We start from the raw sequence: 14,453 nt of genomic DNA on the forward strand, positions 1-14,453 counted from the left end.
TCGCCGCGCACTAGATTTCCGAAGCACATCTTCTCCCTTCCCCAGTCGTGACAGTCAAGAATATCTCCAGACCTTGCCAAATGACGCCTAGGGGACAGAATCGTCCCCGATTGAAAAGCACTGAGCTGGAGGAAGGCCGACTTGCCTCGAGTCCCAGAGGGTAGGACAGCCCTCCTGGGTCCTGCTCTCTGGCTCCTCTGAGCACACACAGTACTCTAGCTGCCGAGCTTCGGAAGGCGGGGCTTATGCAGATGAGCGGCAGATTTGGCTGGGAGGTGGCCGGCTTTATGCAGATAATGGGGTGGTGCTTGCATGTTGATTAGCTGGGACGGCTGCGGACGCGGCTGGGCGCCTAGCGGGTCCCGCTGCGGTTCTGGCTGAGGTGGCATCTCTCCTCCGCCCTCATCGTCCCTAGGTCCCTACTCGCTGAGAGTTGCCCTCGACCTTTACCCTCATCCATTTCCACTTCTTCCTCCCGGCCCCAGTGCCCCCGTACCCGAATATCTCCACTCGTGGCGCCCCCCGCGTTTCTCCCCTCCCGCGGCAAACCCCGCGACCTCCAGCAGTCCGCCCCCGCGGCCCAGATCGGCCTGGAGGCTCCCGCCGCAGCCGCCTCAGCCTTCCAGCTTTCCCAGGGCTCGCGCCACTACACCCCCGGGGGTCCGCCCTCGGGCTTCCCTGTGCCCTCCTCCTGCCCCCTCGGAGCCCTCTCCCCAGCCCTGGCCAGCCAGCATGCAGGTGTCTATCGCGTGTACCGAGCAGAACCTTCGCAGCCGGAGCAGTGAGGACCGTCTGTGTGGACCCCGGCCGGGCCCCGGGGGCGGTAATGGCGGGCCGGTCGGCGGGGGGCATGGGAATCCTCCCGGGGGCGGAGGATCAGGCCCCAAGGCCCGGGCGGCACTGGTACCCAGACCCCCAGCACCTGCTGGGGCCCTCCGAGAGAGCACCGGCAGAGGCACTGGCATGAAATACAGGTATGGGGGTGGCCGGGCAGCCCGCCCCATCTGCTCCACTTTCCTGACCCCTGAAGCTTCCTGGGATCCGCCAGGACGCCCTCAAACTTCACTAAAAAGGTCCTGGCTCATTCCATCCCTTCTTCTCATAACGGCACTCCCATACTTGGTCCCTCTCTTGGTCTCCGTCGATATCCCCGAGAAGGAGAAAATCAAGTTTACCAAGCTTGACAGGGTCCTGTCAGACCCAGGGGATACTCATGAGCTTCCCTCCTTACCCCCAGGAAGGCCAGAGATGCATCTGTCTCCAGGCTGCGCACTCCCCCCCAACCCCCTCGGATAGAGTGTCCTTGGCTCCGTGTCCTAGGAAGAAGCAGGGAAGGAAACAGCTTCTCACTCTGGCCTGCTCAGGGTGCTGACCCAGATACCACCCCCACCTGCCCCAAGGGCCCCTGTCTCCTTCCACCTTTCTTGGTGGGGTCCTGGGAATGATGGACTACATCTCTCGACCCCGTGCTGAGAGACAGGGGCCGGATGGGGAAGGTGGACTGAAATGTAACCGACTTTGTCTCAGAGAACCACTGGGCTCTCAGAACTCACAGTAGGAGAGAGGGGAGGTGCTCCTGTTTGGGAGTGAGCAGAGGTCACTAATCTGACCTGGCTTTGTCACTTGAGGAATTTGATCCCCTCCATGTGGCAGCCCTGATTAGGAAGCTCAGCTCACTACCTGGGTGGGGGGTCTTGGGAGGAGGGGGCTCTCTAGTTCACAGACAGACTTCACAAGCCAACAGGAGCAGAGGGAGTGGAGAGGGGAAAAGGGAAAATAGTTTTACTCCCCACCCAGGTGTCCTACCTGCCTTTGTTGGTGGCCCATCTGCCTAGCCTATCTAAGGACCCTTGCCTGCCTGAGTGCCCGAACTTGACTTGGTTTACCCCTTCCACCCCAGTGTCTGCCCTTTAGCATAGCACTCTCTGTCTGAGGGTCTGTTTTCACAAACTCATCACAATGAGCCAGTCACGTTCCTCCCAGCCCCCAACTCCACATATCCCAGAGATGACTCAAACACAGACAAGCCCCACCAGAAGAAACACAAACCAGGCAGCATATCTTCAATGTGACAGGAGGGAACAGAGGCATTGGACAGTGGCTCCAGAGGAACAGGCATTTATTTGTTCACTTATGCTATGGGCATAGTACTGCCCAATTCGGTAGGCCCACTGGGTCTAGTTTCTTTGGACGGAGACACCCTGAGGGCTTCTCAGTCTGGAGGGAGAGGAGCTGGGGGCTGATAATCTACGTCCCTAAAGGAGGCCACACCCCTTCCTGCTGCTTCTGTATCCTGCAGGAACCTAGGAAAGTCTGGGCTTCGGGTGTCCTGTCTTGGCCTAGGTGAGTTAGAAAGAAGAAGAATTAAGGGAAGAGCCATTCTTTCACGCTTGCCTCCCACAGTTCTCACATGCCTGGCTTCTCTCTTGCAGGTACCTGGGTCACATTTGGTTCTCAGATCTCGGATGAGGTATAAGTGATGGGACCTAGAAGCAGGGTGAGGGGATGTCAGGGAACCAGAAAAGGGGGACATGGACTTGGATAGGGGTTTGGATAACAAGCTTGGAGCATGGTGGACCTGAGGCTGGAGGATGGGGAAAGGGGAGAGAATGTGGAAACCAGGGCTGAGGTGTGATGGGCTAGAGTGCAGTGAGGGAGGTAATTGAGGGGCCAGTGCTTGATCTTTAACTCTTTCTCTCACCTCCCTAGACAGCAGAGGATGTGCTGACAGTAGCCTATGAGCATGGTGTAAACCTGTTTGACACTGCCGAAGTGTACGCAGCGGGAAAGTAAGGACCGGGGTGAAAGAGCTAAGTTACACTTGGAAGGCTGAGAGAACATCAGGGCTTCTTGTTTTCCCTCTAAAGAACCTTGGGAATTCTGCGAACACTAAGTTTCCACCTTTCAGCCAATAGGCCCCTGAAGCATTATGGGAACTGTAGTCCTAACATCAGTCTCTCTCCAGCTTAAGGGCAATGGGCATACTGTGCAGTCAAAATAAAACAAATATATCCTGAGCATCAGTTATGTGCAACTACATGAGGATTACAAAGCTGAGTTTTCAAACACACCACATACCACATCACACACCCATGGCTTCACAGTAGGAGTAGCCAAAACAAAACAAAGAATGACCTACCCCTGCCTCTTTTCCATTTGGCAAACTCTTCTGCTTATCTTCAAGACTTGGCCCAAATGTCAACTCCTCCAAGAAGCCTTTGCCCTACTCCCCGAAGTTGGTCACTACCCCCCTCAGCTCCAAAAGCACTTTATACTGCCCTCTGAGACACAGGTCATCAATTACTGGTTGACGGGGCCATATTCACTGCTCAGTTGGGAGGCTCCTTCCATGGAATTGGTATTACTCTCCCCCATGTCACCCAGGTACCTACACAGAGCCTGGCACAGAGCAGGCAATGCTAGTGGGATGACATCAACATGCCCTCAAAAAGCTCACAGTCTAAGTGGTTAAACAAACAAACCAAAAAGACAGGGAGTTATGAAAGATTAAATAACAGTAAAACACTTCAGCAACAGTTCACCATAACACCTTATGACTTGTCACACATTAGCTCATAATTAAGTGCCAAAGAATTGTGTAGCCAATAAGAGCTATGGAAGCTGACAAAAAGGACTGACCATAGACTATGGCCATCAGAGAACATTTTCCATAAGATGAGGCCGAATCTGAGCTAAGCTTTGGAGGATGGGTGGGACTTTGCAGAGATTCAAAGAAGGGGGAGGGCAATATAGATGGTTGGAACCAGACAAGACAGTGTCCTCCCCGGCTCCACTACAATCTCTCCCTCTCCCCTCATCCTATTCTATCCCTTCAGCATCCAGAACGGAGCCTGTACATAGTTGATGCACAAGTGATATTTGTTGAATGAATGAATGAAAAAGATATGACTACACCCCTGGTTCTGGGAGCCCCTCTTATTTAGATGGGAGTGACAGCTCAGTGGGCTTCTGGTTTATGCTCCACTTTACGAGAGAGGAAATTAGTTGAAGGCAAAGGTGGAGAGGAGGGAAAGGAACTGATCTACTTTGGAGGGGTGAGTGCTTCTGCACTGTCTTTCTTCCAGGGCTGAAAGAACCCTAGGCAACATCCTCAAGAGCAAAGGTTGGAGGTGAGACTGTGTTTTGGGGGGTTGCTGGGGATGTGATCATCCAAAAGTCCTTTTCTTGCTGGTTCTCCCATTTCTCTTTTTCCAGGAGATCAAGCTATGTCATCACCACCAAGATTTTTTGGGGGGGACAGTAAGTGGCTGCCTTGCTATAATTGGGGAGAAGATCTACAGAGAATGTGTGAAGGTGCATGGGATGGGGGTGGGGACAGCTGTCCCTGCACCTGCTACCCCAGGTCTGCACCTGCCTGTGAGGACTCATGCAATCCCAGTTCCTCATCGCACCAGGCCAGCCCTGGTCCCTTATCTTTGACACACTTCTTCTTTGACTTACCTTTTCATACAGGGCAGAAACTGAGCGAGGCTTGAGCCGCAAACACATCATTGAGGGTGAGAGTTAGGGGCTGGGAACCTGAAGTGGCTGGGTATGGAAGCCAGAGGAGTTGGGAACATTCTTTGAAGCTTTGAATCAGAGGTTTTGAATAGGGAAGCTGGTATTTAGGTGGTCATGGCAAAGGGGTAAGGCCTTTTCAGGAAACAAGCTGAAGTGTTTCCTTCCTCTCCCTATCCCTACCCCAGGCTTGCGAGGATCCCTGGAACGCCTCCAGCTGGGATATGTAGACATCGTCTTTGCCAATCGTTCAGACCCCAACAGTCCCATGGAGGGTAAAAGCAGCACCCCAACCCTGACAGTCCTTCAAAACTGCTCCCTCCCTGCTCAGGAGGCCTCCTAAGTTCCACAGGGAGGCTCACACCCCAGCACTTAGACAAGGAGGGAGGCAAAGAGCAGATACCAACCTCTCTGACTCCACAGAGATGCCTGGGGTCCTGGTGGGGAAGGCAGAGGTCTACAGATCTGGAGCCCTGGATGCCAGGGGTCTGATGATGAGGCTCTCCCTCTCCCATGTGCCTAGAGATTGTGCGAGCCATGACCTACGTCATCAACCAGGGCCTGGCCCTTTACTGGGGGACATCCCGATGGGGGGCTGCAGAAATCATGGTGAGTGTGCCACCCCACTTCCCGCTGTCCCACAACTGGTTCCCACTCCAAACCTGACTCTACTGGAGGAGGGGGAGTGGAAGAAAATGGAAGGAATGCTCTGACCCCCATCTCTTCCCCACCCCAACCCAGGAGGCCTACTCAATGGCCAGACAGTTCAATCTGATTCCTCCAGTGTGTGAACAAGCTGAGTACCATCTGTTTCAGAGAGAGAAGGTGGAGATGCAGCTGCCAGAGCTCTACCACAAGATTGGTTTGCAGCCCCTTCATCCCTACCTTTCTCTCAGCCTCACCATCACCTAGATCCCTTTGCTCACATTTAATCCTCTTCCTCTTAGGTGTTGGCTCAGTTACCTTGTCCCCTCTGGCCTGTGGGCTCATCACTAGCAAATATGATGGACGCATCCCAGATACCTGCAGGGCCACCATCAAAGTGAGATCTGGAGGCTCAGGAGGGCAGGGACTGGGCTATCTGGGCTGCTGGAGATAGGGGCGTGGCATGTGGTCTTTTGCTGATTCTCCTTGGCCTCCAGGGATATCAGTGGCTCAAAGACAAAGTGCAGAGTGAGGATGGCAAGAAGCAACAAGCCAAAGTCATGGACCTTCTCCCCATCGCTCACCAGCTTGGCTGCACTGTGGCACAGCTTGCTATTGGTGAGATACTGCCAGTCCCGGACCCTGCAGGGGTCTTGTCTTCTCCTGAGATGCTACCAAACCCCAGACTGGCTTGTCCCTAAGGAGGACCCTCTTCCTCAGAGGCACTTCTTAAGTCTGTGTGCTCACTGTTCCGCATGAGTTCTCTTTTCTTCCTCCTCTGGCCCCAGCGTGGTGTCTCCGCAGTGAGGGTGTCAGCTCCGTCTTGCTTGGGGTGTTGAGCGCAGAGCAGCTGGTAGAACACCTGGGCGCCCTACAGGTGAGCTGGGGACTCAGAGCCAGAGCCCATCTCTATCATTTCCTTCCCCAGCAGTCAAGGCCTCGCTGTCCAACCCAGAATGGGCCCGTGAGGTCACCCACAAGGTCCTCGGTTTGCACATGAGAGGTTCCAGGGCGACAAGACGAGGCAGGGGCACAGCTGCGACTCTTTCCCTGCCACCTGGCCCCGCTGTGCAGCTCCCTAGGTCCTTCAACCTCATGCCCTTCTTCAGTGACCCAGCATGTACTGCCCTCTCCGCCACCCCGCTCTCCTCCAGGTGCTGAGCCAGCTGACCCCGCAGACAGTGATGGAGATAGACGGGCTCCTGGGCAACAAACGGCATTCCAAGAAGTAGCCCGTCGGGGGCGCAGCCGAAGGGAAGGGCTCAGCCTACTTCCCCGCAGCCACCGCCGCCTCCCTCCCGGTCCGACCCCTCCTCGCAGCGGCCAGAGTTAGGGCGGCCCCGCCCGCTAACGAGTCCCGGCTTCGAGTAGCGATACGCATGAACAAAGCCATATTCTCCCGCAGTGGGGCTTGAGAGGAAAAGTAGTCCGCCGGCCCCTGCTGCGTTCTCCTCGGCCTTCTTCCTAATCCCGGGCATGAGCTACTGGGTCGTTCCTTCTCTGCCACTTGGTCTCGCTCCCTTCTCTCCTCTCCTAATCGCCGAGGCCCAGGAGGAAAAAAAACCAAAACAGGGCGGATATAAGAAACATGCACAGTACCTCAAAAGCGGCCCTTGAAATGTCATCAAGGGGTAATAACCTAGTAAGAAGTGAGTTGTGATGTCATCTGTGACAAAGGAAACGGGGCTCTTATGTTATTCTACACAAGGGAAGCCAGGCTGGTCCTGGCAGGAAGTAAATGCGAATCTTTGGGAAACCAGGACTCTGCCTCACAGCTAGGCGGTGGAGGAGGGCTTAAAACTAAACTAGTGTTAATACTTTGTTCTTGCCAAGAGGAGCAGGGTGGGAGTGCAGCGACACAGCCTGATAAAGTAGAGAGAGATTTGATGGCAGATGTATAGTGTGGTCTGGGTGGCCCTTGGAAAACACAGTTGGGCTGTGCTTTGCAGGAAATAGTGACGGCCTTTAGGTCATGGCGGAGTCACTGGGCTGACCTAAAGAGCTCTGGGGTAGACTTCTGAGCCTTGAGCAGGACTTCCTACCTGGCAGGAGAGGACTGCAGTCTTCCTCCTGGCAATAATCTTAAAGCAATAATGATGGCCCCTCTTCTGTAAGACTTCCCAGGGACCTGTAAATAAAATCTCAGCTTGATCCTCACTCACCTTGTCTGAAATTGCAGGGTGGGGGGAGGTTGGGAGGTTAAGATCTCAGTCTCCCGTATCTGACTCTCCTCTGCCATCGGAAAGCTCCAGTACTCACTTTCTCTCCATTGCTCATTTATTCCAGTGACCAGGGCATCCTGCTGCTAGGCACTGCTCTCCTCAAGAACTCAGACACCAGATACCCCAGGCCCCAGTTTTCTTCCTTCTTTCGGTCACCACGTTCATTAGGACCCAGATGTCTGGCTTCATAGTTTTTTTGCTCCTCCCTCTGACACCCTTGCCCTTGTTTTGTTTTGTTTTGTTTTGCAAGTTATATTAGCCACACTTCTTGTCTGCACTTCTCATTTCCTTCTTGCCTGATACCCACACATATACCAAGGAACTATCTGGGTGGTTTTCTTCTGGCTGAGTGGGAAGGGCCATTCTGAGGTTGAGGCTTTGGGATTTGGTGAAGGAGAGGGAAAAGGAAAACCAGTCTATGACTGAGATGATACAGAGAGAGGGAAAGGAATTATCCTTATAAAGAAAAAAAGAAAACAAGTGAAAGATGATGTGTAGGGGTAGCAGAAAAGCAGAATCAAATGGGATTATGTCAGATATTGCCCCTTATTCTTCCCCAAAGAACTCTGATTTCCCTGGGAGAGAAAGTGGGTGGAAAGTTACCACTTTAAAGATGATAAGGCAGGGGAGGATAAGCTCTGCTTTCCTTAAAATACAATCTCACCATCTCCCTTCTTGGTATCCTCAACCTTCTTTGATCCTGAAGCTGGCAGAGCACAGTAAACCAATTTCCAAAAGAGAGAAGTCAGCAGCATGCCATTTACTGGATTAGCAACCAACCGGATCAACTAATGAATACTTACACCCACTCATATCATCTCCCACTCATTTGAGAGGACTGTAGAGGAAACATAGGGGTAAAATGTATGACTAAACTATGATTAGTTATTCTGTAACAAACATACAAGAATTTATAAGTTCAAAATTGTGCTCTCCTTAAATAGTTACCTTGCAGGGCTATGTACTTATTTTAACGAAGCCTCCTCTATTGCTCAAAACATTTAAAAAACTCCTCTTAGAATTACCTTCACAGGCAGTTTAGAAACCCCTCATAGGAAACCTTCCTTTATTGTCACACCTCAATTGCCATATTTATCGCTCACCTCATTCATTAACACGTATTTATTTCTGGACTCCTACTATGGTGTGTCACAGGGATACAGTGGTGAACAAAATCAGGCTCAGAACAACCTTCGTGGAGTTTTCAGATGGGAGAGACAAACAAATAACCCCCAAACAAACACAAACTTTGGTTGTCCAAAGTCCAGAGGAAAGTATGTGGTGTGATCAGCCTTCAATGGGTACTTGACATGGTGAGGCTGCACTGCGAGCAGAAGGATGAGTAGGTGTTACTAAGGTGAAAGCAAGAGGCTTAGGGGAACAGCATACAAGAAAGCCTTGTAGCAGAAAGGAACATACAAGCCAAAGGTATCCTAAACCAGAGTGTCTAAAGAGGGAATGGAAGCAGAATGTGAGACACGAGTGGGTTCAGAACATACTGGGCCTTAAAAGGCACGTTAGAGTAGTATTTTTATCATAAGGACAATAGGAAATCCTCTGTCAGTTATCTGTTGATAGAACAAAGCACTCCCAGAATTTAGTGGCTTGAAACAACTTTTAAAAACTTAATTTTTCTGCATGATTCTGTGGGGTGGCTGGGAGTTTCCTGTGCTGTTTTCACCTGGGCTCACTCATGTGGCTGCATTCCGCTGGCAGGGCAGCTGAGCAGGAAAATCTGATGGCCTCACTGGTACATCAGGCTGTTACTGCTGGCTATTGCCGGGGTTCCTCAGTTCTCGTCCATGTGGTCTCATCTGCCAGTAAACTTCCCTCATGGTGGTCTCAGGGCAGTGTTCCAAAGGGACAAAAGCATAAGCTGCAAGGCCTCTGACGTACTAGGTTCCAGAACTCACACAACGTCACTCCTGCCACATTCTATTAGTCCAGGCAAGTCACGAGGTGAGCCCTGATTCAAGGGAGAGGGAAATAGACCTCAATTTTGATGGGAGAAGCAACATTGCAGAGGAATTTGGGGCTATTAAACTACCACTGCATTAAAAGGTTTTAAACAGGAATGGAAGGGATGTGTGGTAGGACACGATTGGGCTTGAGATTTGGAAAGATCACTGTAAGCAGTATGGAGAAGCCTGCAGAAGGCCAGAATGGCTGTGGACAGACTGGTTAAGAAGCTTCTACCAGAGCCGGCCTGGTGGCGCAGCGGTTAAGTGTGCACGTTCCGCTTCGGGGGCCCGGGGTTTGCCAGTTCAGATCCTGGGTGTGGACATGGCACCACTTGGCAAGCCATGCTGTGGTAGGCGTCCCACATATAAAGTAGAGGAGGATGGGCATGGATGTTAGCTCAGGGCTGGTCTTCCTCAACAAAAAAAAAAAAAAAAAAAAAAAAGAGGAAGATTGGCAGCAGATGTTAGCTCAGGGCTAATCTTCCTAAAAAAAAATAAAGAAGAAGCTTCTACCAAGGTCTAAGCAAGAGATGATAGCAGCATGGACTAGGGTGGTGTACTGGAGGTGGAGAAAAGTAGGTGGATTAGAGAGAGATTTAGGAGGCAAAATGTACTGTGTTTAGTGATAGTAAAGGAAGGTGAAAGCAAGGAAAGGATCAAGGATGACATCTAGGTTTCTGGAGTTGGGTAAAGAAAGAGGTAGGAAACACTGGAAGAGATGCTGAATTGGACAGGAAGATCATCAGTTTGGGTTCTTGAAGATAAACAAGAAAGACAGTTGAGCAGGTGACTGGATATCCAGGTCTGGAGCTTAGAGGGACTTTGGCTGTCAAACACTTTGGGAGCACTTATGTAATCAAATCAACCCTAAAAGATTAAGATTTAATCACCAACTGGAGATATCAAAAGATGTGAAGAGATCTCCAAACACCATTTCAAAGGGGAGTTCCAAAAATGTTTTGAATTATGACAGCATCATTGGCATAAATAGATAGCTTCCCCCAAGTCACCATGAAGACAACTGGGAAGTTCTGAAATGATATAAAATAATTAAAAATAATGATATACCTCCTCACAAAAGATTAACCTCTGAAGTTTTAACAATCTAGTTAAAAAACAAAACTAGCTGTATATTGGCTGTTATAGCCAGTAAATGCCATCGGTGTGGAGAAGCCCATCCTGCACTGACCAAGAGAGATGGATATTGAAAATGTTGAGTACTGAGAAGTTAAAGTGAACACAATATGGACTGGAGGCACAGGATAATAATAGCTAATACATGGTGTTTACTGTGTGCCAGGCACCATTCTAAGCACTTTATATGTATATAAGCTCATTCAAACCTATTATCCATATTTTATAGCTAAGGAACCCCAGGCCCAGAGAAGTTAAGTAACTTGTTCAAAGCGTCACGACTAGTAAGTGGTAGAGGCTAGGATTTGAACTCAAGCCAGCTAGCTCTAGAGTCTGTGCTATGACCCTCCATAACAGAACCTGGAGAGGAGGGTTAGGAGGCAGCTATGGGTGGGTGTGGCACCATGAGGGAATGTGAGCTGTGAGTACTATGTCCTGTTTACCTGTGGCAGAAGTCAGACCCCTGAGTCAGAACTCATGCTGGGCTGCTTTGCTGGAGGCATCATGGTGTGTGGGTGTCCAGGCCTGGCTATTCTGGAAGGAAAGGATTCCCAGCATTCCTAAGGCCATGGTCCTGGAATCTAGGTCCCTCTGTAGGCTGAGATGTCAGCTGGGAGTTGAGTAGTTTGGGGAGAATAAAATTTGGGAAACCTGCCTTACAACAACACAGAGAGGTTGTAGATAATAAGGAAAATTGAGGGCACAAGGAGAGTTACTGCCAGGCAGCATCTGTTCAAACCTCCAGGAGCCCACTAAAGATTGGACAGAATGAGCAGTGTCACTGGCTTAGGAAGTTTGGGTGGGGTTGTGAAAGAGTGTGAGCAACTGAACGAACAGGCCCAGAGGGCTGTAGAGACGTGTGCAAGTGGCTGAGGGCTATGGCACAGGAAAGGAACTGGGGATTGGCACAAAGCAGAATTAAGAAACGCTGGCTCTGTGTTGGAGGAGGAAGGCAGGCTTGGAGGGAATAGAGGGTGGTGGTCCTGTCACTGCCCCGGTCCTGGCAGCTCTTGGGTCACCTCTCCCGCTTCGCCATCGCTCACATTCCCGGCCTCGCACCTCCACCGCCCCCACGCGTGCCGCCGCAGGGAGCGGCCTGACCACAGCGTGACGCCTCGGGGGGCGGGGTCTCACTCTTAAAAGGGGCAAAGAGGCCGCGGCGCGGGCCCCAGGACCCGACCCAGATCGCGGGAAGAGCCATCTCGTTTTAGCCACGGAGCCGGCCGCATTCGCGACGCCCTCGAGTCCACGGCGAGCACCATGCAGCTCCTGGTGAGGGTGCCGTCTCTTCCTGAGCGAGGCGAGCTGGACTGCAACGTCTGCTACCGGCCCTTCAACCGAGGGGGCCGCGCGCCCCGCCGCCTGCCCGGCACGGCGCGCGCCCGCTGCGGCCACACGCTCTGCACCGCCTGCCTGCGGGAGCTGGCGGCGCGCGGCGACGGCAGCGGGGCGGCCGCGCGTGTGGCGCGCCTGCGCCGCGTCGTCACGTGCCCCTTCTGCCGCGCGTCCACCCCGCTCCCGCGGGGTGGCGTCACGGAAGTCGCTGTCGACCGGGACTTGTGGTCGCAGTTGGAGGAGAGAGCGCGGGCCAAGTGCGGGCCAGATAAGACGGGTGGCTCGGTCAGGGAAGGCGGCAACGCCGACGGAGAGGCCGACGACGAGGAAGAAGAAAGCGAGGAGACGGGGCCGAGGAGCAGGGGATGGCGCGTGCTCCGGCGGCTCTGGGACACGGTGCTGGCGCCCGCGCGCCGCTGGCGGCGCCCGCTGCCTAGCAACGGTGAGGGGCCGCCCAGGGAGGCAGCGGGGGGAGAGCGTCCAGGAACGCCGGGGTTCGGCAGCATCTTCCCGCTGCCACTAACCCTTCTTCTTGCCCCCAGTGCTGTACTGTCCGGAGATCAAGGACTTCGCCCACATGACCCGCTGCACGCTGTAGCCGCGGAACCCGGAAGGTCCGGCATTAGGAAGGTGGGAGCTGCATTCTCGGGCTGTGCTGTAGTAAAGCGGGTTGATGCCAAGGCTACCCCCTCTCCCATCCAGGGATTGGCACTGATGAAAGAGTTGAGCCGAGGGCAGGAGGGAGCGCCCTGGGAGGTGTAGATGCTGAGCTGGGGAGGCTCCTAGACGAATCGCCCGCAACTACTGACTGTGCCAGCCTTATGTATTCAGGATGGAGTGGCCCAGGGATGATAGAAACAAAGTCTACGTTCCCGTGGGAAGACAGACTGTTTCCTTAGCTGTGACTTTGGCTTTTGTCCAGGGCAGCTATGGTGTGTGGGAGCAACAGGTCCCATTTTCGCAATTCTGTGTCACTGGTTTGAAATTTTCAAAGAGATGGAACGGGAGAGAAGAGGCTAATTTTCGTTTCATGTTAATCTCACTCCTCTAGCACGTGAGAGAGCTCAGAAAAATAAACCGGTTTTTTTCCCCCTCAGTGCTGATATGCCTACTGTCTCCACACTGTCAGTAGTGTGTTCCTAAAATTACTGAGATGCCTCCTTGTCTCTGAGGAACCTTGCTTCGTTTCAGAATCTCCCTTCAACCTGTTAGGGCAAGTATGAGGAGGTCCAAATGGCACCTAATTAGGGCATACCAAGGATAGAAGGGAGAGCCATTTGGTAAAGGTATCCAATTTTCAACTTTTGATAGTATCTTTGTCATCTTTACAGTCAGAGGGAAACACTCACTACTGAAAAAGATGCTCATCATACAGTTTTAAACCTGTGTCCCATAATTAGACATTACCTGTGTATGCCATGGATTCTATTTTAAAATCCTGTGAATATCTTATGATAGTACGGTGATAGTCAAGGACCAGCAGCATCAGCATCACTGGGAGCTTGGTGGAAGTGCAAAATCTCAGGATTCCACTTCAGACTGACTGAATCAGAATCTGCATTTTAACAAGAATCCCAGGTGATCTGTCACATAAAAATTTAAGCATTGGTCCAGGTCCTAGACTCTCAGATATCACCATCTATGGGTGGAATGTTTAAAACACAGTTGGTATAAATGGCAAACTTTTTTATTAAAGGTTTTAAAGTGACATTCTGTTGCTGAAGAAATCTAATTTCTTTGTGTGCATAGCTTATTGTGTTGCATTTTTGTCTGAGTTAAAAATGTGAACTTATTAAGTATAAACCTCAATTTTTATAACCATATTTTGACTTTTTCCTGTCGTTAAGTCTTGGCTTAAATGTTCCCTCTTTTGGGAAGCTTTTCTCAGCATTCAGCCTGGTGTGGCCCCTTCCCTTACCCTCTGGAGCATAATGCCTTGTTTTCTTTTCTGATAGTGTGTGTTTTGTTGGTTTCCCCTACTAGAGTGTACGCTCCATGAGAGCAATGACTGACTTGTGACTGTTGTATCTCCGGGGCCAAGAGCAGTGTTACTGTATATAGTATGTACTCAATAAATGTTTGTTGGGTTTCTTTTATTTTTTAATCTAAGAGCCTCAAAAGTGTCTGGTCTCTCAACCTATGAGAAGCTCTGGTAGTGAACAGTACATGTCAAGGAAGTGTCTAGCAATTTAAACCTTTGGCAAGTTGCAGGGCTGAGCCCCCAACTCCTTAAGAAAAAAAAAGTATGTACTTCTGCACACTTGGAACTGAACCTGTGGAGCTGTAGTGACCTCTACTGACTCTTGGGAGAACTAAACAACTGGAAGGTGAAAAGAATGATCAAATGGAGGCATGGGAGGCAGTTCTGAATCTCTGCCGGCACCTCTCCTGGTGAGCCCAGCTAGCTCTCTGATCTCAGCCCGAGGCCTGTGCAGGTATCCTGCTGCTCACCCTCCATCTCTACACTGAACCCATCACACTGGCGTTGGGGCTTGAAAAAGAGCCTTGGAGTTTTCGCTGATGATCCAAGAAATAAAAATGAGAAAAAGGCAAAGTCAAAAGATTTTAAAGAAGAGAAAGAAAAAGATGGATAATATGAAATGGCAGCAACACCCTTTCCTTGTCCCTCCCCCCAACC

General features: G+C 51.4%; 2 protein-coding genes across 6 annotated transcripts; both read left to right on the plus strand.

Moving 5' to 3' along the window:
* Window positions 1–291: 291 nt before the first annotated feature.
* Window positions 292–7,320, plus strand: KCNAB3 (potassium voltage-gated channel subfamily A regulatory beta subunit 3). 4 transcript variants are annotated; one of them, XM_044746050.2, is made up of 14 exons: window positions 292–974; window positions 2,300–2,343; window positions 2,433–2,470; window positions 2,710–2,789; window positions 4,086–4,130; window positions 4,216–4,260; window positions 4,474–4,517; window positions 4,707–4,793; window positions 5,042–5,127; window positions 5,260–5,380; window positions 5,466–5,560; window positions 5,661–5,781; window positions 5,952–6,040; window positions 6,318–7,320. In XM_044746050.2, exons 1-14 carry the CDS (start codon window positions 733–735, stop codon window positions 6,393–6,395), a joined length of 1,215 nt encoding a protein of 404 aa, XP_044601985.1. In that variant the 5' UTR covers window positions 292–732; the 3' UTR covers window positions 6,396–7,320. The 4 variants fall into 4 exon arrangements, with proteins under 4 accessions (XP_044601985.1, XP_044601984.1, XP_044601981.1 ...); XM_044746049.2 differs by lacking the exon at window positions 5,952–6,040 and having other exon boundaries at window positions 358–974; XM_044746046.2 differs by lacking the exon at window positions 5,952–6,040 and having other exon boundaries at window positions 598–974; window positions 6,092–7,320.
* Window positions 7,321–11,646: 4,326 nt separating this feature from the next.
* On the plus strand, window positions 11,647–14,370 carry RNF227 (ring finger protein 227). Of its 2 annotated transcripts, XM_070482401.1 has the most exons (3): window positions 11,647–12,257; window positions 12,358–12,429; window positions 12,518–13,917. In XM_070482401.1, the coding sequence occupies exons 1-2, from the start codon at window positions 11,741–11,743 to the stop codon at window positions 12,411–12,413; spliced, it is 573 nt and encodes a 190-aa protein (XP_070338502.1). In that variant the 5' UTR covers window positions 11,647–11,740; the 3' UTR covers window positions 12,414–12,429; window positions 12,518–13,917. The 2 variants fall into 2 exon arrangements, with proteins under 2 accessions (XP_070338502.1, XP_044601987.1); XM_044746052.2 differs by having other exon boundaries at window positions 11,652–12,257; window positions 12,358–14,370.
* The last annotated feature ends 83 nt before the right edge of the window (window positions 14,371–14,453 follow it).

The sequence above is a fragment of the Equus asinus genome, chromosome 13, assembly GCF_041296235.1.
Source record: "Equus asinus isolate D_3611 breed Donkey chromosome 13, EquAss-T2T_v2, whole genome shotgun sequence".
NCBI lineage: Eukaryota > Metazoa > Chordata > Mammalia > Perissodactyla > Equidae > Equus > Equus asinus.

What these genes read in the sequence shown, in the direction of transcription:
- KCNAB3 (XM_044746046.2), top strand. Translation starts at nt 733, where the DNA reads ATGCAGGTGTCTATCGCGTGTACCGAGCAGAACCTTCGCAGCCGGAGC. An exon ending in GTTCTCAGATCTCGGATGAG is followed by an intron (nt 2,471 to 2,709) that starts GTATAAGTGATG and finishes TCACCTCCCTAG; the next exon opens with ACAGCAGAGGATGTGCTGAC. An exon ending in GGGGGGCTGCAGAAATCATG is followed by an intron (nt 5,128 to 5,259) that starts GTGAGTGTGCCA and finishes ACCCCAACCCAG; the next exon opens with GAGGCCTACTCAATGGCCAG.
- RNF227 (XM_070482401.1), top strand. Translation starts at nt 11,741, where the DNA reads ATGCAGCTCCTGGTGAGGGTGCCGTCTCTTCCTGAGCGAGGCGAGCTG. An exon ending in GCGCCCGCTGCCTAGCAACG is followed by an intron (nt 12,258 to 12,357) that starts GTGAGGGGCCGC and finishes TCTTGCCCCCAG; the next exon opens with TGCTGTACTGTCCGGAGATC.